This window comes from Lampris incognitus, chromosome 1 (assembly GCF_029633865.1).
Source record: "Lampris incognitus isolate fLamInc1 chromosome 1, fLamInc1.hap2, whole genome shotgun sequence".
In the NCBI taxonomy this organism is placed as follows: domain Eukaryota; kingdom Metazoa; phylum Chordata; class Actinopteri; order Lampriformes; family Lampridae; genus Lampris; species Lampris incognitus.
In genome coordinates this window covers 96,711,548-96,733,634 of record NC_079211.1, presented here as the reverse complement: position 1 = coordinate 96,733,634, position 22,087 = coordinate 96,711,548, and the positions used below count along the sequence as shown (strand labels likewise).

The window sequence follows — 22,087 nt, the reverse complement described above, 5'->3', positions numbered from 1 at the left end:
CGTTTGCGATAGGAGGCCACCAGCCCTCCCCCTTATATAAAGGGCTGACATACCATCACTCACTAATCAAAAACTTCTTCTCATTTCACAGAGGCTAACGCCTACAATGAAACAGCCACTCCGGAGTTCAGCTAAACTGTTCAAAGATACGAGCATCCAACTCGGTCGCTGAACACTTGGCTCTGGGTCATTGTTTATTTTGTAGGGCAACTTGCACTTTTCTAGGATGCTACCTGGGCACCTTCCTTCGGAGGTTTACCAGGCACAGCCAACTGGGAGGAGACCCCGGGGTAGACCCAGAACTTGCTGGAGCGACTACATGTCCAATCTGGCCTGGGAACGCCTTGGGATCCCCCAGGAGGAGCTGGAGGGCATTGCTGGGGAGAGGGACATTGGAGTGCCCTACTTAGTTTGCTGCCACCGCGACTCGACCCCGGAAAAGCGGCTGATGAATGAATGAATGAATGAATGAATGAATGAATGAATGACTGAATGAATGAACTTGCACTTCAGTGTGACTAAGCCGCAGCACGAGCACAGCAGCCAGCTAGAAACAACTGTAGTTGTCTACATCCAACTAGCAGTTAGAGCAGCAATACTCCTCACTAGCCAAACCAAGAGCAGCGATACTCTCCACCTGCTAGGGAGCCATACTTAATGCCATTAGCTCCCCAGAGTAACGTTACTTAAAAGGGTTAGCGCTATCACCAGCTACACAGAACAACATCACTGTTTACCCATAGCAGCAATATTTTCCACCAAACTCACTAGCTGAGCAGTAACAATACTACGCTTTGTATCATGCTCCACTTCCAGCTTCACAGGCAAGTGGGTATGTATAGAGCTATCTGTACACAGCCACAACTCAGCTAACAACAAGCTTGTTTGCCAGCAAATCTTCAGTTAGCTAACCATGGCTACACTGCTAATACTAGCGGTCCCTACTACGGAGGATAGGCTGCAGTCATGACCCTGTCCGTTGAGTTTTAAAATATCACAATGGGATTCTCACCCAGCATATGCATCCTGTCTGGGACTACAACATGCTCAGGGAGCCCTAGCCTCACCTTGAGAGTGTATCCACTGTGTCTAGTTCTCCCTCAAGCTGCTTCATCGTCGGCTAGCATGTCAGGCTAATTTGTTGGGGGATGGGGGTGTCATCCCTTTTAGGAGTTACGGCAATGCCGCAAGTACAGTCTGACCTCGCCGCCTTCCTGGAGCAATCCATTGCTGCAAAAGCCAGATAGGGAAACCAACTGGGCGCTCCTCTCCCCCTTCTACAAGAGCCAATGGTGGACTGCCTCACAGTGGATATACCAAAACTGCTTGGGGAAGATAAGAAGGCAGACAGCGAGTCAGTGGGGACTTTGGAGCTGCTTATCATCTGAGATGATGCCTTCTTCCTAGCACCATCTGGTCAGGCTGCAAAGCCCTCACCCACGGCAGCGAACAAGGAATAGGACGGGAAAGCCTCATCCACAGTGGAATTGGATATGGAAATGAAGGATGTCTGTAAACTTGCCACTGTGCAGCCGAATATCCCATGTCCCACCATATAGGTGGAGACAATCAGATCTTGCTAAAATGGTAAAAAGATGCCCAAGGTGCAAAAGATGGGAAAACAACTCCTTCCCTTCTTCCCAGAACTCCTGGATGAACTAGATCTCTACATGACGAGTCAAGCCATACAGAGACAAGCACCCCATCCCCGGTAGCGTCATGCTCAACTATGAGGGGATTGAGGCACAGAGGTTGCACCACATGTTGCAGGTGGAACCAGTTGTGGCCTGTAATCATCACTTCACCATTCCTATGTCAGTGTCGGGGTCCTCCCTGCCCTCTAAAACCGACCACTTTCAGTAGTCTGATGGACGAGCGCTACAAAGCGGCCACTCTCTCTGTCCGGGCTCTGAATCCATCTCACCCCCATGGCCTACCAGGCAGAGGTGGAGGAAGAGATGACAGCAAAACTGGGCACAAAACAATTGGAAGAGATTTGCATCATTACTGACCACTGCCTATATCTCTATAAAGTGGTGGTCAAAGCACAGACAGAGCAATGGGACTGATGGTCCTGCAAGAAAGAGCCAGATGGCTAAATCTCACCAACCTAGCCACTAGGGAGAAAGAAGATCTCCTGGATGCACAAGGTCACTGCAAGGTCACTTTGGCTCAGCAGCGGCCTCCATGCAAAAAAGAAGTGAGGACAAGAAAAGGGAAAATGAAGCCCTAAAGCTCAGCCTGCCCAGGGAGGCTCAGCCGACTGCCACAAGCCCCCCCCCCCACACACACACACACACACCAGCAGCAACAACACAAAATAGAAAACATTACACTTCCTTAATGTATTGTATTCATAACACTAAGTATGGGCTGGGTCCAGATTGACTCACTGTTTGGTCCGGACTTTGGTAAGTCCTGATCTATTCTCAGGCCCACGGGGAGTCAGCTCGTATTTTACAAGCCGAGATCAATTCTCTGATGGAGAAAGGAGCCATAAGAATAGTTCCACCTGGTCAGAACCAGGACAGATTTTCATCAAGATACTTCCTAATCCCAAAGAAGGGGGGCATAGGCATCCAGGCTATTTTAGACCTCAGTACCTCGAAGAAAAAAAAAACACCTAAATAAATACAAATTCGTAATGTTAACACATGTGTCCCTTCTGCATTTCATGCACCCAGGAGATTGGTTTATGCCGACTTACCTGAAAGACACATATTTCCACATTCTCATATACCCCCCACACAGGAAATGTCTACGTTTTGCCTTTCAGGGATTTCTTACAAGTATCTGGTTCTCCCTTTCAGTCTGTCACTCAGCCCGAGAGTCTTTGTAAACTGCACAAAGGCAGCATTAGCCCCAGTAAGAGAGAGGGGTATACATGTGGCTAGATACATAGACGAGTGACTCATAGTGGCCGCCTTGCCTCAAGAGATGGCAGCCCATGCAAAGATGCTTGCAGAGCACATAGAGGGACGGAGCTTCAGAATAAATGCGGAAAAATGTGTAATGGCTCCAACTCAGACGATTTCCTGGTGTCTTGCCTGTCAGGAGCACTTCTCACAATGGAGAGAGTGATGTCACTCGCAGTGTGTCTGAGTAATTTCTGCTGGGGAGAATTGGTCTCACTCAGACCGTGTCGGGGGCTACTGGGGCTGATGGCTTCTGCTCTGGTTGTTGTCCCACTGGGCCATTTATATGAATTCAGCATTGGATAGCCTCCCATTGGCTAGATAAACAATGACACAGACATCCCAAGCTGAGAGCCTCCGCATCTTGCGCTGTAGTGCTACGTCATTAGAAGAGTCCAGGGTTTATGATACAGGGAGTCCCACTGGGAGTAATACCGGTCAGGAAAGTGGTCACAACAGACAGACACATCTCTGGCAGTATGGGAGGGACATACGAAGGCAGGTCAGTGAATGGCATGTGGAGCAATCCCACACATGCTGTTCACATAAACTGTCTGGAACTAATGGCTGTGGATCTGGTTCTATGACACTTCCTTCCTTTTTTGTATTAGTCTGGTCAGATACCACCAAAGTGGTGACTTATATCAACAAGCAGGAGGGATCAGGTCCACCAGGCTAAACACACAGTAATTGTATGGGGTTATGTCCATTTTCACTCTCTGAGGGCAATTCAAGCACCGGGGGTTATGAATTTGGGGGCGGATTTGCTCTCATGAGGCAACCCATCATATGTGGAGAGGAGTGATAAAAATTATTTGGGAGAGGTGCGGTCGGGTAGAGATAGATCTCTTTGTGAATCGAGTGAATGCTCAGTGTCCCATAATTTTCTCTCTACACAATCATATGCCATTGAGAATCTTGATGCTACCATCATCATCATCATGATATAATCACGCCACCATCACCGCAGCAGCTCTGTGCTCCTCTTACTGGTGCTTCTTGAAATGAATATTGACTATTATCATCTCACTATTCCAGGAAATGAGGGTGAACATTCACTGAAGTTGTAAACAACGTTTAAAGATCAGTACTTTTAAACTTTTAAAGATGGCAGTATACATACCACCACGGGCTTATGCTATGCGAGCGCTTGGACACATTCATGATGCCATCAGTAAACAACAGAAAAAATACCCTGACAGAGTTTTCATCATTGCTGGGGACTTCAACCAATCGAACTTCAGAAATGTTATTCCCAAGTTCTACGAGCACGTCAAATGCACAACCAGGGGGAAAACCCACCTTAGATCATGTCTAACATACAGGATGCTTACAGGGCTATACCCCGCCCCCACCTTGGACAGACATGCCACCTCTCTTTGTTTCTTGTCCCAGCAAACAAAGCCCTTGCTAACAGTGCTAAGCTGACCCGCAGGACCGTTAAAGTTTGCCCGGAAGGAGCCTTCTCTCAACTCCAGGACGGTTTTGAACACACGGAATGGAATGTATTTGCCCATCAAAAAAGACATGGCGGTATACACTTCATCTGTATTGTCAGACATTAACTACTACGTGGACAATATCACTGTTAGCAAAAGGATCCGAGGGTACCCAAATGAGAAACCACGGACGAACAGCGAGTCAAATGGTTGCTCAGGGCAAGAGACATATCTTTTAAATCAGGAGAAACCACAGCCTACACTGTCTCCAGAGCGAACCTTAAGATAAGCAAAACACAACTACAAACTACAAATAGAGGAGGACTTCAACATTAACTCCAACCCACAGAGGATGGGGCAAAGCATCCAGTCCATCACAGATTACAAAGGGAAAAACATCACATAGCATAAACCAGCCAACAACATTGCCAAACTAGTGATGAAACTTAACTACTTTGCTTGGTTGGACACAGACCATAACCAACCTCCGTTCAGTGTCCAACTGTTGGGAACCCACAGACCCTTGTTCTACACACTCATGAGGTGCGGCGGACCCTCCGCAGCATCCACACACAGAAAGCAGCTGGGCCTGATAGTGTACAAGGGCATGTACTCCAGGCGGTGCTGGCCAGCTAGCAGGGGTATACACACATGCCTTCAACCTCTCTCTATCCTTATGCACAGTGCCCGCATGCCTCAAATCAAGCACCGTTGTGCCGATTCCCAAAAGAAACATGGTAACCTGTCCCAGTGACTATCGGCCAATCGCTCTCGTCTATCATTTCAAAATGTTTTGAACGACCGGTACTCACCCACATCGACACTATCCTAGCTGATCTAGACCAACACCAGTTTGCCTACCGGGCAAACAGATCAACTGAGGACGCCATCTGTGTGGCTCTCACAGCCCCTCTCACCTGGAAAGACCTAACACCTAGGTCAGGATGCTCTTTGTTGATTACAGCTCCATATACCGAACAATCTGGTCGACACACTCCACGCAACGAGTGACCAGCACTTCTTTCCAAAAGCTGTGGCACTATTGAACTCAGAAATCTCCTCAGTCTGATGAGACTGATGTGCTGCCACCACTGGGCATGTGCAATACTTGCAATATTTACTTCCATGTCACTTTAAGCCACTTCATATGTCATACCGCACACCTTTACTGCATTTTTGCTGCTGTTTTTGCACTTTGTTAGTTGTATTTTATTGTTAATTGTATGGCATTTCATACTTTTTATGGCTTATATTTTGTACTTATATTGTTTAGATTCTGCACTTTTTATTATTGATCTTTTATATTTCTTGTCTGTCTTGTCTTATTTATTCCTTTTATGCACCATTTGAGGTTGACACAACTACAATTTTGTTGTGATTGCACAATGACTATTAAGTTCTTGAACTTGAACATACTACTCCTCTGGGAGTGGGTGCGTTATCACACAAGTGGCCCCATGCTCAACTTTACGCTTTTCCTCCAATCACGCTAATATCTCCAACTCTGGCAAGAGTTCGCAAGGAGCCCCTATCTAATTTTGATAGCCCCATGTTGGACGGGGACACATCGGTCAGCGGACATAATTCAACTCCTTTGCTGTCAACCAGCCCTGCTGCTCTTCCGTAGAGACCTGCTGTCTTGGGCGCGAGGAGAAATATTCCACCCTTACCCAGAGAGACTATCTCTTTGGGTTTGGCCCCTGAAGAGTCTAATTTGATGGTGGTGGAGCTTCCTCAGAATGTTATTGATATAATCCAAAGCGCCAGAGCCCTGACCACCAGGTCACACTATGACGGCAAGTGGCGAGTGTTTGAAGAGTGGTGCAGGCGCAACAAAACCATCCCCTTCCCTTTCAGTGTTCTGTATTGATTGTATTGTCATTCTTGCAGAATTTATTGGAAAAGGCAAAGCTTTTCCACTATCAAAGTGTATTTAGCTGCCATTTCGGCTTGCCATGTGGGTTTTCGACGGTCACAAAGTGGGACGGCACCCTCTGTTGTATCGGTTCATAAAGGTTGCACATAGGCAACTGCCTTCAGTGAGATCAATGGCACCATCGTGGGATCTGCCTACTGTCTTAGAAGCTCTCTCACAGAAACCTTTTGAATCACTAGAACAGGCAGATGTGAAAATGGTGTCTTTAAAGACTGCACAGCCGACTGCCTTAATATCTGCAAAGAGAGTGGGTGAAATTCATGCTTTGTCAATGATGCTTGCACGCACTTTGCACCTGACGGTTTAAATGTATGTCTTCGTCCTAACCCAGTCTTTATCCCTAAAGTGCTAGGTTCTTGCATACCAATAGAACTGAAATCTTTCAAGCCTTCCCCCATTTGCTTCTAAAGAAGAGGAACGGCTAAATAATCTGTGTCCTGCCCAGGCTCTGTGGGCATATGTGGACAGAGCAACAAATTTCAGAAAATCTGATCAGCTTTTTGTGTCCTGGGCAAAACCTCATAGGGGAAATTTGGTTTCAAAATATCAACTTTTCCAATGGATAGTGGGGGCTATTGCACTTGCTTATTCCAGTAGAGACTTGCAACCTCCAGCGGTGTTGCGGGCCCACTCTACTAGAGGTTTGGCATCATCATGGGCACTTTTCAGGGGTGTTTCCATTCAGGACATTTGTGCAGCAGCTACATGGTCTTCACCTTTTACTTTTGCTAGGTTTTACAGCCTAGATGTTACAGCACACTCATTGGCTCACTTGGTTTTGAGTGTAGGGGGTGACTGAAGGTGAGGGCTTCACACGAGAATGAGACGGAGGTCAGGGCCGTTTCCTATACTGGACTGATAAAGCAATCTGGGAGTCAGTATACCCCATAGTGACACAAGAAATTAAATTAATGAAAGAGAACTTTAATTTATTTACATAACCCTGGTTCTCTAAATAGCATGTGTCTCATCAAACCACCCTCCTTGCTGGTGTGAAGCGAAGAAGAGGTGGGTAAAAAATGTTTTTCGACATTTCTTTATTGAATTATTTTGTTTTAGAAAAAGTAACACAGAACAAGGTATATATGTGTACAGAAATAAAGCACAGATGATGATGAACAAACAATAATGAATAAATTCAAATAGGTATTGTTGTTAAAAAAAGAAAAGGAAAGAAAGAAAAGGGGGGATACAGCCCTAAATGGCAATCAGTTCAATACAGTTCAACATTCCATCCATCTGCTTCAATGTTATGATTTTCCAGGAAGTTGCAGAAGATGTTCCAAATGCTCCAACACTTGTCAAGCTTATTCTTTGTGATGTAACTTATCTTTTTTAAAGCAAAGTAAAAAGTCATTCCTTTCAGCCATTGTGAAATTACAAGAGGTGGGTAAATATTTGGAATAGTGAGTGACAGTATGTCAATATGGGGGGAGGGCAGTTGGCTTGCTATGGCATATGCGTCACTAAAGCCAACCAATTGGCTGGCGTAATGTAACAAAGGCTTCTGCTGAGGGCACACAAGGGGTGTTACTACAGTGAGACACTCACTCATGCCACTTAGAGAACCGGGGTTATGTAAATACCCTAAAGTTCTTACACCTGCAGTATCGACAGAGTTTAGTCACAGTGACGTCACCATACCTGTGGGGTTTTTTTGCCATTTTTTGCCTTTATTGGATAGCAGACAGTGAAGTGGAGGACAGGAAACAAGGGGAGAGAGAAATGGGTATGACATGCGACAAAGGTCCCCGGCTGGAATTGAACCAGGGACGTTGCGGTTATGTGGCATGCGCTGTAACCATTTGGCCACCTGGTTGCCAGGACATCTGTGTTCTGACGTCACCACCAATCCTTTAGTGGCTGACCCTTTGGCAGGATGTGGTGTCTGTATGCGCATGTGTGTAGGATGAAGGATGAGAAGTGGGCAGGGATACATCTTTGATTCTAACACATCACTCAGTCCACCTCTAACCCCTTTCCAGCAGACACATCTTGCAACTCTTTGTTCATTGTTGTAATATCACTAGCTTTCAATTTGGTACGGCCAGTTTTACTCTCAGTAATAGCTTCTCACAGAGTCGCTGTCAGTTTTTTCACCCTTGCCTTTTGCTTGTTGAATGACATATTCGACTGAGAATGAAAGAGATTGCTAATACTAACTGCCCAAACAAACCGTGGCAAACACACACCTGTTAATTGGTTCCTATCGGTCGTTAGACAAAGGCTTAATATTATAGCAGTGGGCTTGATTTACTTTGAAATAACTTGTATTATGTAGCAGACATTACTTGTGAATGAGAGTGGAGTTGTCTGACCCCAGAGCAAACACTGAAAAATCATTGTGTAAACAGCATTGCCAGGTTGCTGCAACCATTATAGTAGAATGTTTGACTGCATTAAGTGTCAATTACATGACTGGATTTGTGTGGTAAAATGTCTCTTGTCATGGTTTTGAGTTTAAGTCTGCTCACTCATCCTTTCATTCATTTTAGCCCAATTGGTGGTGCAAACATGTTCTAATTCTACCGCCATTTCAGATCTTGCTATTGCTCTACCTGTCCACCCGAGGTCCCCTAACTTTCCTTCCTGCTTTCCCCACTCATCTGCTCACCTGTTCGCCATTCCCTCATTAGCCCCCTAGTATATATACACCACTCTATTTCCACTTGCTCTCTACCAGATTGTTTTTGTGCCCTAGCTTTCCAGCACACTGTTCTTTGCCTGACTGCTTTGAGCCTGATCGTATTTTTGACCTTGTCTCAAGTCTGTCCTCCTTTCCTTTTGCCTGCTTGGATGTTTTTGTATCTTTGTTTTCTAAGTAAAGACTCTTTACTTTTACATCTGCCTCCTGAGCTGTGCTCTTGGGTCCCTTTTCTGAAAACTGTGACAGTCTCTCATGATAAGAGACAGTTATATTAACATCACTTTTTCTAAGGGGTCATTATATCCACAGTTACCAAATACAAGTACACCAAATTAGATTACAGGAACAATGCAGCAATGAGATCTCCTCTGCAGAGATGTTGTGCCTCTTTTAGCTAATAATATTACATGTCATTTAGAAAGCATTTCATGACCCCAAACCTGAGAAAATATATTTTGATATGAAGAAAAAAAACAAAACATTACAAAAAGACATTGAATATCAGAGTTCCCCCGCTTCCTGAGGCTGCATTCATAGTATTACAAAGACTTTCGTTTGCAGGGGAAATTTGCATGAAGTGTTTAGAAAGTACCTGTGATGGCTGACTTGCAGCTCCCCAAGAAGCTGATTCTTAAACCACTGGTCAAAATCCACATTGTCAAACAGCTCATAGGCTGCCAGTCCCACCGCGTTGTACACTGTGGACGGAACCACAATATAATTACCATTTGGCCACAACACACGTGATACAAAAAGAGCTTCAACATCAGTCTCATTATACTCAAGTGGGGAAATTGAACCTCCGAAACATAAACTAAAGAAGAAAGCAAAGTCACTTTATTTTGTCACTGTATTCTTACAATGAATTGTATTCTTACAAGGAATTTGTTTTCTGCATTTAACTCATCCTATTGTATAGGAGCAGTGGACAGCTGCAGTGCCCGTGGACCAACTCCAGTTCTTCTTTCCATTGCCTTGCTCAGGGGCCCAGACAGGAGTATTAACCCTAACATGCATATCCTTTTGATGGTGGGAGGAAACCGGAGCACCCAGAGGAAACCCACGCAGACACGGGGAGAACATGCAAACTCCACACAGAGAGGACCTGGGATGGCCTGGGGCCGGAAACCAGAACCTTCTTGCTGTGAGACAACAGCGCTAACCACTGGGCCACCGTGCCGCCCAATTAAAGTTAAGACTTTCATTGCTGGCTTTATTAGGGATGAGAGAGTCTGCTCTTCTATTTATAAATTTCTGAACAGACGCCGGGTGAAAAGGTTGGGTGCTTTCCTTAAATATGAAAACCTGCTGCCGGGCTGGTGGCAGACCTGCAATGGGTTTTTTAGAGTCTGTTTGGGTTGTGACCTTACAAGCATAAAAGCCTTTAAATTGTCAATGGCTGAACATAAAAGTAAGATTGACTATGTAACTGGTGGGTTTATTGGAATTAGAAAGCCGTTGTGGGCGATAGATGTGAGTGAAACACTGGAATCAATACATTTCGTAGTAACTTAATGTCACTGAAAGATGCTCTTAATGTAGAAAAGATTCTATAGCAGATGAAGCGAAAACAGCACAGAGTGGGTAGACTTTTAATGACATGATAGTGAATACAAAATTGAAAGAAAAACAATGAAAGGTAGAGGGGAAAATGCAGAGAGGGGGGAAAATGTGAAAGAGAGATGGGGAAGAGAGGAATAAGATGAAATATGGTAAAAAGAGCAAAAGTAATGGTATAATGGTTCAGATGACTCGGAACTTGCGGTTTTGTCTGTACCTCATTTTTTTTTGCATCACGGATTGGTTTCTTTCTTGGCTCATTAAAACAAAAACAAACAAAAAGTACTTTTTCCCCATTTGATTTTATTAAACTGTCTCCTGAAGATTTAAACTGCAATCACAAAAAACAGAGGGAGAAAATGACTGGAAAGAATCTGGTGACTTCACTTGATAGTTTAAGATTATAAGAGAAGACTGTAAAAAAGTTCAAGATCACTTGGCATGGCTCCCTACTAACCTTAAATGATGTCTACAAAAAGCATGCTGCATTTTAAAATCTGTCTCATTTCTTTCTGGTAAAAGCTGATGAAATTTACTATTCAAATTGCGGATGTTAACATGCCGTTTCCTACAGTGAATGTGATTTGACACGTAGTTCATATTAGTTGGCAAGTAGGAACACTCATGTTAAAGCTGCATGAGGCAATATTTTAGATAATGACAGTGAATCAAATGACACCCTGTAATGTGAAAATGTCGCCTGTACAGTTCATCACACAGAGTCAACACCACATAATGGTGGATGGTTTATCCACCACATGAGCACCCTTCCTCTCCTCTCTATGAGCTTCATCCTTGACCACCGTCTTGACTTATGGTTTATCCACAGTTAAAGCTGCAGTAGATAACACTGAACATTCCAAGCAAATCCTTACGCCTCTCTCTGCTGCCTCGTATCACTCCGCAAAGCCCATCCCACCAAATGACTTCCGCCTCATTCTTCAACCCCTTACAACCAGGAAATGTAAAAGTGAGACTCGTGAAACTTGTATCATAGTTAATAATCTATCCATGTAAAAATGTGTTTTTTCAGCAAATCTATTAGTTTCACTAATATTGCTAATGTGAAGCAGCCATTTCGAGTTGGTCTTATTGATTTTTAAGGGTTACAACCAAATGAGATGGCAGTGCAGGGCAGGTGCGAATTGATCACATACAGCTCCATCTGCATTTGTAGAACAGCCAATAGGAACACAGTCTCTCAGAAATGACCCGTGATTGGCTAAAATCGTCAATCCCAGGCTAGGTTAGTTAAAGCCTGGAAACAGAGTCAAGAGGAGGTGCAGAAGTCTAGTTTTCTCTCACACCACTCGAATTACAATATGCTGAAAGGTTATCATGGGATTTTTGCCCAATGACGAAATAAAAAAACTGCCTACCCCAGCTATAACTAGCTGCAGGAGAGGTGTCGTCTTCAGGCCTACTACTAATACTAATACTACTACTACTACTTTCAGCTGCTCCCGTTAGGGGTCACCACAGCAGATTCGAATAATGTAAACAAGGAGCTAAAAGTGGAGGCAAACCCTGTCTCTGTTTAAGAAAAACTGTTGACTGTGCCATGTTTATTCTCAGTTGGCAGAACAATCATTTAATTCACTGTTAATATCGGAAATAGCTCTTAATGCAGCTTTAAGTTGTTATGCAACAATGCATAAAAAAAGACGAGTAATAATCGAACACACTAAGAATCAGATGTGCTTGAATAAGGGATGGAGGTAACAAAAGTAATAAATTAAACACTGAATTGATTAAATAAATATAAAATAAAATGGCTGACAATAAAAAGCTATCATATCAAATGCTGAATCAAATTAAAATGAATACAATTAACTTTTACATCAAATAAAATACAATTAAAAAATTAGCAAATCCTTTTAATATCCTATTTGGTTGCCTTGACATTTATTTATTCATAGGCAATTTAAGCAATTCAATTTATTGCAATTCAAATCACTACTGTTGCTTTTAATTCATTGCTGCTTTCACTACCATGTTAGCAATGTGTCCACATTGTTTTGTATGTAAAGAAGGTGCCGGAAATTAGTCTATTTTCCCACACACAGCCATAAAACAAAAACTGATATCGTCTTCAGGCTACAGCCGAGCCAGAAGTGTGCAAAAACCCAGGTAGCGCATCGGTCTATTTCGTTGCCTACCAACACGGGGATCACCAGTTCGAATCCCTGTGTTCCTTCCGGCTTGGTCGGGTGCCCCTACAGACACAACTGGCCGTATCTGCAGGTTGGAAGCCATATGTGGGTATGGGTCGCTGCACTGTCGCCTCCTTTGGTCAGTCGGGGCGCCTGTTCGGGGGGGGAGGCTGGCGGGGAATGACGTGATTCTCCCACGCGCTACGTCCCCCTGGGAAAACTCCTGTCAGGTGAAAATAAGCTGCAGGTGACTCCACATGTATCGGAGGAAGCATGTGGTAGCCTGCAGTCCTCCCCGGATCGGCAGAGGGAGTGGAACAGCAACTGGGACGGCTCAAAGAGTGGGGTGACTGGCCAGGTAAAATTGAGGAGAAAGGGGGGGGGGGTTAAAAAAAGTGTGCAAAAACATCTTAAATCAATTTACAAAGACAATTCTTGTGTGGTTTTGCGATCCATTAAGGCAGTGGCTCCTAAACGTTTTCTGCAGGGCCCCCCTTTTGTAGATAAAAATATTTTCAAGCCACCCCCCCCCACACACACACACACACACACCAACATGCAGCCACATAAACACACTCTCCCATCCTTTCCTTGCAAAGAATTTATCCATTTCAAACATTGTCTGTAATTAATAAAGAACTGTAACTCCAGTGTGTGACATTTACCGAAAAAACTGAATAAGGACCAAGTCACTTTTAGAGTGGAAGCACTCAAAGTGACACCGCAACATGTTGTAAATTTTACGGTAACAACATTTATTGCTTTCAACAGATTTTCTCAAAATTGCCCCTCTGCACAAAAATGGCAAGTCTGCCAACTCCCTGAGAATTAAAAAAAACAAAAACAAACAAACCCCTGAACATCTCTGCAAGAATGACACTTCTAGTCCTGCAATCCTTTCAGTGACTGGTGTGGGCTTGCTTTGCAATCGGGGATGCAGCTGTGAGAATACCACTTTTCCCCCACATCACGCGCACAACTGCTGCCATGGGCTATGCGTCACAAATTGTGTTCACTCACTCACTCACTCACTCATAGATGACCTGTGAGGGACGTTTAAGTACAGACATTTAGTAGGACGTGCTTGCAACTCGTGTCGGGCGCGCCGTGGGTCAGGACAGTTTCGTGTTTATTAATTGGCCTTCTTCTGTGTTGTTTTACGGAGGTTGTTATCCGTAAATGTCGCATTACCGCCATCTACTGGACTATAACAACTTCACAGTGCAAACTATTTATAGTGTCCACCCAAAGTTATGTGTATTAGCCTCGCCACCACACCCCCCTTTATAGCCCTGCACCCCGAAATATTGCATTATATCTGTGACCTGATGCCTGTATCGAACGGTTATGGGGTAAAAAACGAAACCGTTATACCGCGAATAAAAAGGCGGAAGTGAGAGACAGCTGAAGAGGATAGGGACAGAGGGGGACAGAGAGAAGAGCTGTGAAATGAGGTAGAGAGCAGACTTTTGGAGTGAAAGCAAGCTGGACAGCACACCAAGAAAACTGAATAGAAGGCAGTAGAGCTGAGTTCACTGGTGGCAACGACAAGATCAGGACAGAGGAAAAAACATGCAAGGGTAGAGGGCCCGAAAGACATATGGGGGTCTGTGAAAGACAGAACGAGAAAGAAGGAAAGCAAGGCACAGAGGAGAGAGAAAGGGAGGGAACAAAAGTCAAGAAATAAAGCTGTACTTTCACTTTCAGGGGATTGTCCAACACAGAGCTGTGGGGCACTTTTCATACACATTCTCTTTCATTTAACTCAGGGGTGTCAAACTCCAGGCCTCGAGGGCCGCAGTGTCTGCAGGTATTTGTTGCAACCATGCACTACACCACCTGATTAAACTAGTTCCTTCCCCTCCTTGATCCAGGAGGTGAGCTAATTAGTTAAATCAGGTGGTGTAGTGCACGGTTGCAACAAATACCTGCAGACACTGCGGCCCTCAAGGCCTGGAGTTTGACACCCCTGAAAATGGATGGGTAGACAGATTGAGACAAGATGGATGGTCTTTTTGCTGTAGCGTGGATTTTTATCTAAAAAGCTAAAGCAATGAAGACTGTAAAGTTCAAATAACAATATTAAAATCCCATAGGCATCCCCATAAAAAATTTAAAGAATTCAGAAACTTGGGAAACTACTGAACAACAAATGCACTCTGAAGCTCTCTTGCTCTTGTTCGCTGTCATAGCTAGACTGGAGAGAACAGGATTTACTGAATACTAAGGGGTCTGCAGTCTGAGTTCTGGGTTAAGTCAGTGAAGGAATCACAGAATTAGACTGCAGGCCTTCTAATGAGTGAATTCAAGCGGCACTCTGCCCTGCCTCCAACAACCTAGGAACTTAGGGAAAGATTTTGCAGCAAGTTTAGAGACACAAGTATGTGTTACAGTATGCCTATTCCAATCTCTGTTACAGCTTTCTAGAAAGGAGGGGATGGAGTAATGGGCAGTTGTATAAAAATGTAGATGTACGGAAAATGGTTTCTGACAAGAATTTTTGTATTGACTCATCCAGTGCTCTGCTGTTTTACCAACACAGGCAGGAGACAGCTGAGAACTTAGCAGGCTATCACAAGCCCATGATTTAGCTGTCAAAGCGAAGACCTCCACCAGACAGTGAGGTAGCCCTGACCTGCCAGACAGCTATAAATACAAAAATGAGTAGGAATGAGGGGAATGGTTGGAGTGAGGTAATGTAACATGACAAGAGAAGGCTTGGCTCTGGCTGCACTTGTTAATCAAATATGGCTTTTTGAGAGCAGGTCTTACACAGATATTGAGATAAAAACATGTTCTCACTTGGCCTCAAAAAGGCTTTTATGCATGTTTTCCTCCTGTGGACGGATTTATTAGAATGACGTATCTGCATTACTTCTTGATAATATTCTTTTCTAAGTCTTAATATTGCCTTTTGGAGCCAATAGCAGTTGGATTTTTGTGCATCCAGGCATGTTATGTAAAGCATCCTGCTAACCAGATAATGAAACTGATTAGAATATAAGGGTAATCTCACTGTCTTTAACTCACCTGCATCCTTCATAAGTAACTGAACTGGGTCCTCCACACTGGTTGGGCCTGCAAATGCACATAAACAGTAATTAAAATCAATATTACAGCAGATGTGGAAGAAATGCAATTGATTGAAACCTTTGTAAAAACTGCAAAGATTTTTCTTTTTTTCTTTTTTGACAAAACTGGATTGGAATAGTTTTATGGACAGAGCAAATCATTCTAAACACAAAGAATTACCCTCTAGTTAAAAATGTCATCAGATACACAAGAACAAAAGGTGTATATCACTGCCTTGTATCTGTCATTCCCCTGCGCTTCCCTTCCCTCTCTATTAGTCCTCATTATAGTGCGCTATGGCTCAAAATCGATACAGGTCTCTTGTTGACTATGGAATTATCCAATCTTTTGTGCACCTCACTCCAACAATACGCACTTCCACTATGTCAGTGTACACAGGCTGGGAGCAAACCATGTATTTCTCCCTCTTTGAGCACTGCTATCACTAATTTGGCAACAACGCAAAAAGCACACAGCAACATGACTGGGAGTTCAAAGGCAGGGTAAGTGTGTCTTATGTGTGTACGAGCGAGAGAAAAAAGAGTGAGATAGTATGAGTGAGTGTGAGAGAGAAAGAAAGAGTAAATGAGTGAGTGTGTAAATGGGTGGAAATAGAAGTTATCATCAGGGACTGGAGGCTGCCGTCAAAGACTGACATTGCATGTACATGGTTAAATCTTCCACTTTCCTCCCACTGGCCCTCTCATCACTGTCGCTCATTAGTCCAATCACTGTGGTGTCATTAAATTCGCAGATGACACCAAAGTGAGGGCCAACAGGAGGGAAGTGGAAGACTTAACCATATGGTGCCATGATAACAACCTCTCTCTAAATGTCAAGACAAAATAAATCTTTGTTGACTTTAGAAAGAGCATAGGAAATCACATTCTTATTTCCATTAATGGGTCATCTGTTGAAATAGTGGACAATTTTAGATTTCTCAGTTTACAAACATAGACAGCCTTACATGGTCTCTCAACACCAACTGCATCCTCAAGAAGGCACAACAGAGACTATTTTCTGAGGAGTCTAAATAGAGATTTGGTATGAGTACCAAAACGCTTGTGAACTTTATCGCAGCACCATGGACAGCGTCTTGACAGGCTGTATCACAGTGTGGTTTGGCAACCTGACTGCTCAGGGCTGCACACTGCTTCAAAGGACTGTAAAGACAGCAGATAAAGTCATGGGCGGTACTACCGCAACTTCATAATATTTGTACCGCTCGCTGCAAAAGGAAAGGCCAAAACATCATTAAAGACACCAGCCACCCTGGTCATGTTCTGTTCTCGCTCTTTCCATCTAAAAGACGTTACAGGAGTATCAAATCACACACCACCCGGCTCAGTAATAGTTTCTTTCCACAGGCAGTCAGGTTGCTGAACAGCTGACACGCTCATATTACATTACATCGTTGTGTTATTACTTTTTTTTTTCAAATTTATTTCTGATTTTTCCCTTTTTCTCCCAATTTAGTCGCCAATCGATGCCTATTTTAGTTCAAACACCCACCCTCATACTTCATGCGTTCGCCAACTGCATCTCTCCAGCCGGCAGTCTCGAAGGGGTCGCCTCGGCGAGGCGAATCCAGGCTGAACCACTGCTTTTTCCGACACACAGAGACGCATTCATGTGACGACCACAAGCTGACTCCACCCCCCTCCCGAAGACAGTGTTGCCAGTTATTGCTGCTTCATCGAGTCTGGCCATAGTCGGATCTGGCGAGACCGGGGCGCGAACCCCGGTCCCCAGTGGGCAACTGCATCGACACAAAGCCGATACCTAGACCGCTACACCACCGTGGACCCTTGGTTCCAGTTTTTGAAGCATTCGGCCAAAACCTTCATTTTTGACTACACTGTATGGGCAAAGGACCTTGCAAATAAACCCAGCAAAAGCCTTAGTAATACTGATAGCCCTCAGGGATGTAAAAGGAAGCTTTGCTTTAAACATAGTATTTATTGTAGGCTGACTTCCAGTTGTGGTCATGTTAGCCGTTTTCTCCACCACGAGATCAGGATCAGGATGATGACTAACAAGGTGGCTATGCATGTTCGTGGTGTTGCCCGTGTGCTTAACTTTCACGAGATAGTTCTTGCATATCACAGTCTTTATTGATTTTGTTTATCCCATCAGTATTGCAAAAGCCGAAGTGGGCCTCAACTTTCGACTTGAAAGATGACGGTGCCTCTGATTTGCTTTCTCCCGCTGTCCACACCGTCCGCCATTTTCCCCCAGTGAGTTTCAGCATTGCATGCAGAGACAACAGCAACGGTGTGTATTTTTTAATACGTTTTATCTTTTTTAGGGAGAAATGTGTATTTCTGCATTAATGTATTTGTTTTCTTTTAGTTTTCTGTAAAGTTAATTTACACAAATTGAACATATTTTAGGCTTCCAGTTTCCTCCCACAGTCCGAAGACATGCAGGTCAGGTGAATCGGCCGTACTAAATTGTCCCTAGGTGTGTGTGTGTGTGTGTGGGGGGGGGGGCTGTGATGGACTGGCAGCCTGTCCAGGGTGTCTCCCCGCCTGCCGCTCAATGACTGCAGGGATAGGCTCTAGCATTCCCGCGACCCTGAGAGCAGGATAAGCAGTTTGGATAATGGATGGATGGATGGGATTGTGTGTCCTTTGTGTTAAGGCACAGAGAGCCAGAGCACACGAATTTCCCTGTATTCTACACATGACAATAAAGCTGAACTTGAATGTTACACGTATAGCATTTTAAGAGAGGCTGGCATGCTGGAGGCAGCAGGGGTGAGTACATACAGGAGTATGAGTGTTACACAGTGTGTTCTATAACAGGGTAGTGTACTGGGGTCTCCATGGATCTCTGCTACAATGTGATAGTGAAATGTGTTCTTGAGCTTAGGGGCAATGGTGTGAAACATCAACCAAGTTGTTTGTGCTTATCAGTGGGTAAAAACAACTTTTTTTGGAGGGGTGTTCCCCGTTTTTCTCCCCAACTGTATCTGGCCAATTACCCCACTCTTCGAAGCCGTCCTGGTAGCTGCTCCACCCCCTCTGCCGATCCAGGGAGGGCTGCAGACTACCACATGCCTCCTCCGATACATGTGGAGTCGCCAGCCCCTTCTTTTCACCTGACAGTGAGGAGTTTCACCAGGGGGACACAGCACGTGGGAGGATCAAGCTATTCCCCCCCAGTCCCCCCCCCAACAGGCACCCCAACCGACCAGAGGAGGTGCCAGTGCAGCGACAAAGACACATATCCACATCCGGCTTCCCACCCGCAGACACAGCCAATCGTGTCTATAGGGATGCCCAACCAAGCCGCAGGCAACAAGGGGATTCGAACCAGGATCCCCGTGTTGGTAGGCAACAGAACAGACCGCTACGCTACCTGGACACCCAAGGTAAAAACAACTCTTGAGAAATACGTATCAAAAGTTGTTTTATTTCCTCTGTGGGGGATAAAAACTTTGAAAAAGACAATGCTGGTAGGTTTCGTTTTACAGAAAATGTTGAACATGGCAAGTTGACTGACCTTGAAGGTTCTGAACCATCTCCAGCAGCACCGGTGTCAGGGTCTGGCTGTAGTTGTGGAAGATGTCCAGGAACAATACCTCTGTACAAGGCTAAAGAGGGGGAAAAGGGGATGGAAAGAGAGAAAAGAAAGATGGTGGGGGACAAAAAGGTGTTAGCAGGGGGGAACAAATGCAAAGGGAAAATAAAATTAAGACATATACAAAAAGAATAACAGGCACGCACGCACAAATGCATATAGAGGCAGAATCCCATTAACTGGCAAAACACAACTCAGAGCACTCAATTTTACAAAAAGTCAATGTGGTATTGGCAGGGGATCTGTGACTGTGTGCGTTTGTATGCTTCTTCTCCAAAAGGAAACCTGGCAGTCAACCCTGCTGTAGGATTCCATTAGTTTTCAGGTGGGACAGTGCAAATAAATCTATATCAAATAAAACAGAGAGGTGACTGGAAAAAAATGTGCTAAGCTCAAAATCCAAAGCACTCCTGCGTATGTCATGCACACAAATACATAAACCAGTTAAGTACCCAACTGAGTGGCGTACCCTGTTAAAACAGTCATCACACAGTCCCACCCACAATACTGTCTGCTTTTAATGAGCTACTGAGAATTTCTTTCACCACTTTGAAATTTACTATTTGAGAATTTGTATAAGAACTGCCAGTATGTCCACAGCTACACACCAGCTGATATATATTTTGAGGTTAACAACTGATGTCACAGAAAGTTGAATGAGTTCATCTGGACACAATGTTTGATCACTCATCTAAGTGACCTCTTCAGTCTAAACTGACTGCAGGTATCCCCACCCTTATAAACAATACAGTGGCGCTGCATAACCACCAAAACCAATGATCAGTTTCATATGCAAATTGCCATGACCATTAACAAGAATCACAATGGCCATGTGTACTATTCACAGAGGATTGGGCAATGGTTACAATCACAGCATTATAAGATGGCGAAAGATGTACTGTTAGCCCCCCCCCCCCCCCCGGTTCAGGGACGGTCATTCCCTCTTAACATAGATGGCCTCTTTGACTCCCCATTCAAACCAGCGTTCCTCCCTATCAAGGATGTGCACATCCTCATCTTTGAAAGAGTGGCCACTGGCCTGTAGATGGGTGTAGACTGTGGCGTCCTGGCCTGACGTGTTAGCTCTTCTGTGTTGTGCCATCCTCTTGGTCAGTATCGGTTTTCTTTCCCCAATGTATAAAGTCACGGCAATCCTCCCGGCACTTAAAAAGCGTATACTATATTGCTCTGTGCTGGGGGACCCGATCCTTGGGGTGGACCAATTTCTGGCGCAGCATGTTTTGGGGTCTGAAAGCAACTTAGACCTGATGTTTGGAAAATGTGTCTCATCTGTTCTGACACTACCACCACATATGGAATCACCACTGATTTACGCTTAGGAAGCTGTTGTCCTTCTCCCTCTTCAACTGGCTGGTGCACAGTGTGGGCGTTTTCCTGGCTTTGACAAATGCCCAGTTAGGATAACCACACTTAACTAGGGCCTGTTTAATGTGGGATTTCTCCCCTTCCCGGGCCGCTGTGTCGGTGGGGACATTGTTAGCTCGGCGGTACACTGTCCTGATGACTCCCCGTTTGTGCTCCAGTGGATGATGAGAGTCAAACCTTAAGTACTGATCAGTATCTTTTGGTTTACGATTAACATTAACAATCAAATGTCCCCCGTCACCAATTACAATTTCAGTCTAAGAAGGCTAACCTGTCATTTTTCACACACAGTCTCTAAGGACAATTGTCCTAAGGACAATTTAGTATTGCCAATTCACCTGACCTACATGTATTTGGACTGTGGGAGAAAACCGGAGCCCCTGGAGGAAACCCACGCAGACACGGGGAGAACATGCAAACTCCACACAGAGGACGACCCCGGATGACCCCCAAGGTTGGACTACCATGGGGCTCAAACCCAGGACCTTCTTGCTGTGAAGCGACCGCGCTAACCACTGTGCCACCATGCCGCCAAATGTGGTACGTCCTGAGATTTCATTTTAACCCAGGTGTCGTCCGCAAATGTGAACCAATGACTAGGTGGTGTCCCTGGATAGGATATCAGAACTCTCTTTTCCACTTCCTCCATATACCAGTTGGCCACTATATAAGTGAGACTGGGGAACCCATCACACACCCATGCTTCTGCCTGTAGCACTGTCCACTGTATGTGAAGGACGTGGACTGAAGACAACTTCAGGAGCAGACACACTTGGTCAGTGTTAAGGGTGGTCCTACTGCTAAGGGTGGGGTCGTCCTGTAATTTTACATGGACTACCTCCACTGCTTCATCAACAGGAATGCACATGAAGAGAGACATAACATCATAAGGGAATCGTTTCATCCCTCTCCGTAAGAATGTCCCTCACCTTATCCACAAAATCTGAATGTGTATTCTGAATGTGATGTTCATTACGGCCTACCAAAGGGTTGAGAATAGATGCAAGGAACTTAAGAGATGTTATAGGTCACTGAGTTAATCATACAAACAACAGGCTGTAAAGGCACATCCTGTTTATGTATCTTAGGTAAACCATACAGACCACATGTAGCTTCCCCGGGTATGATCTGTGGTACAATATTCTGTCAATAGCATTGTCCTGTTCTAACAGCTTCAGACAATCTATCAACTTTTTCTTTTAACCACTGCCTGGATCTTGTTTCAGGGGCTCATAAGTATTCATGTTGCTAAGAAGCGTCGTAACTTTCTCATGATAGTCTGTCTGGTTTAATACAACAGTGCATCTGCTTTTGTCTGCCGGAGGGTGATGATGTTATTGTCCTTACTGAGAGTCATGAGAGCACTCCTCTCGTCTCTACTGACGTTGGATGGT

At 44.5% G+C, this 22,087-nt stretch overlaps 1 protein-coding gene across 1 annotated transcript in view; it reads right to left on the bottom strand.

The window, feature by feature from the left end:
* The window catches only part of ipo11 (importin 11), a 388,461-nt gene that overhangs the window by 266,655 nt on the left and 99,719 nt on the right, over nt 1-22,087 (bottom strand). The window contains exons 13-15 of the mRNA XM_056273222.1: nt 19,230-19,320; nt 15,681-15,728; nt 9,530-9,635 (exon numbers count right to left, since the gene is read on the bottom strand). Of these exons, the coding sequence (XP_056129197.1) occupies nt 9,530-9,635; nt 15,681-15,728; nt 19,230-19,320 (245 nt within the window). The remainder of the gene's footprint in view (nt 1-9,529; nt 9,636-15,680; nt 15,729-19,229; nt 19,321-22,087) is intronic.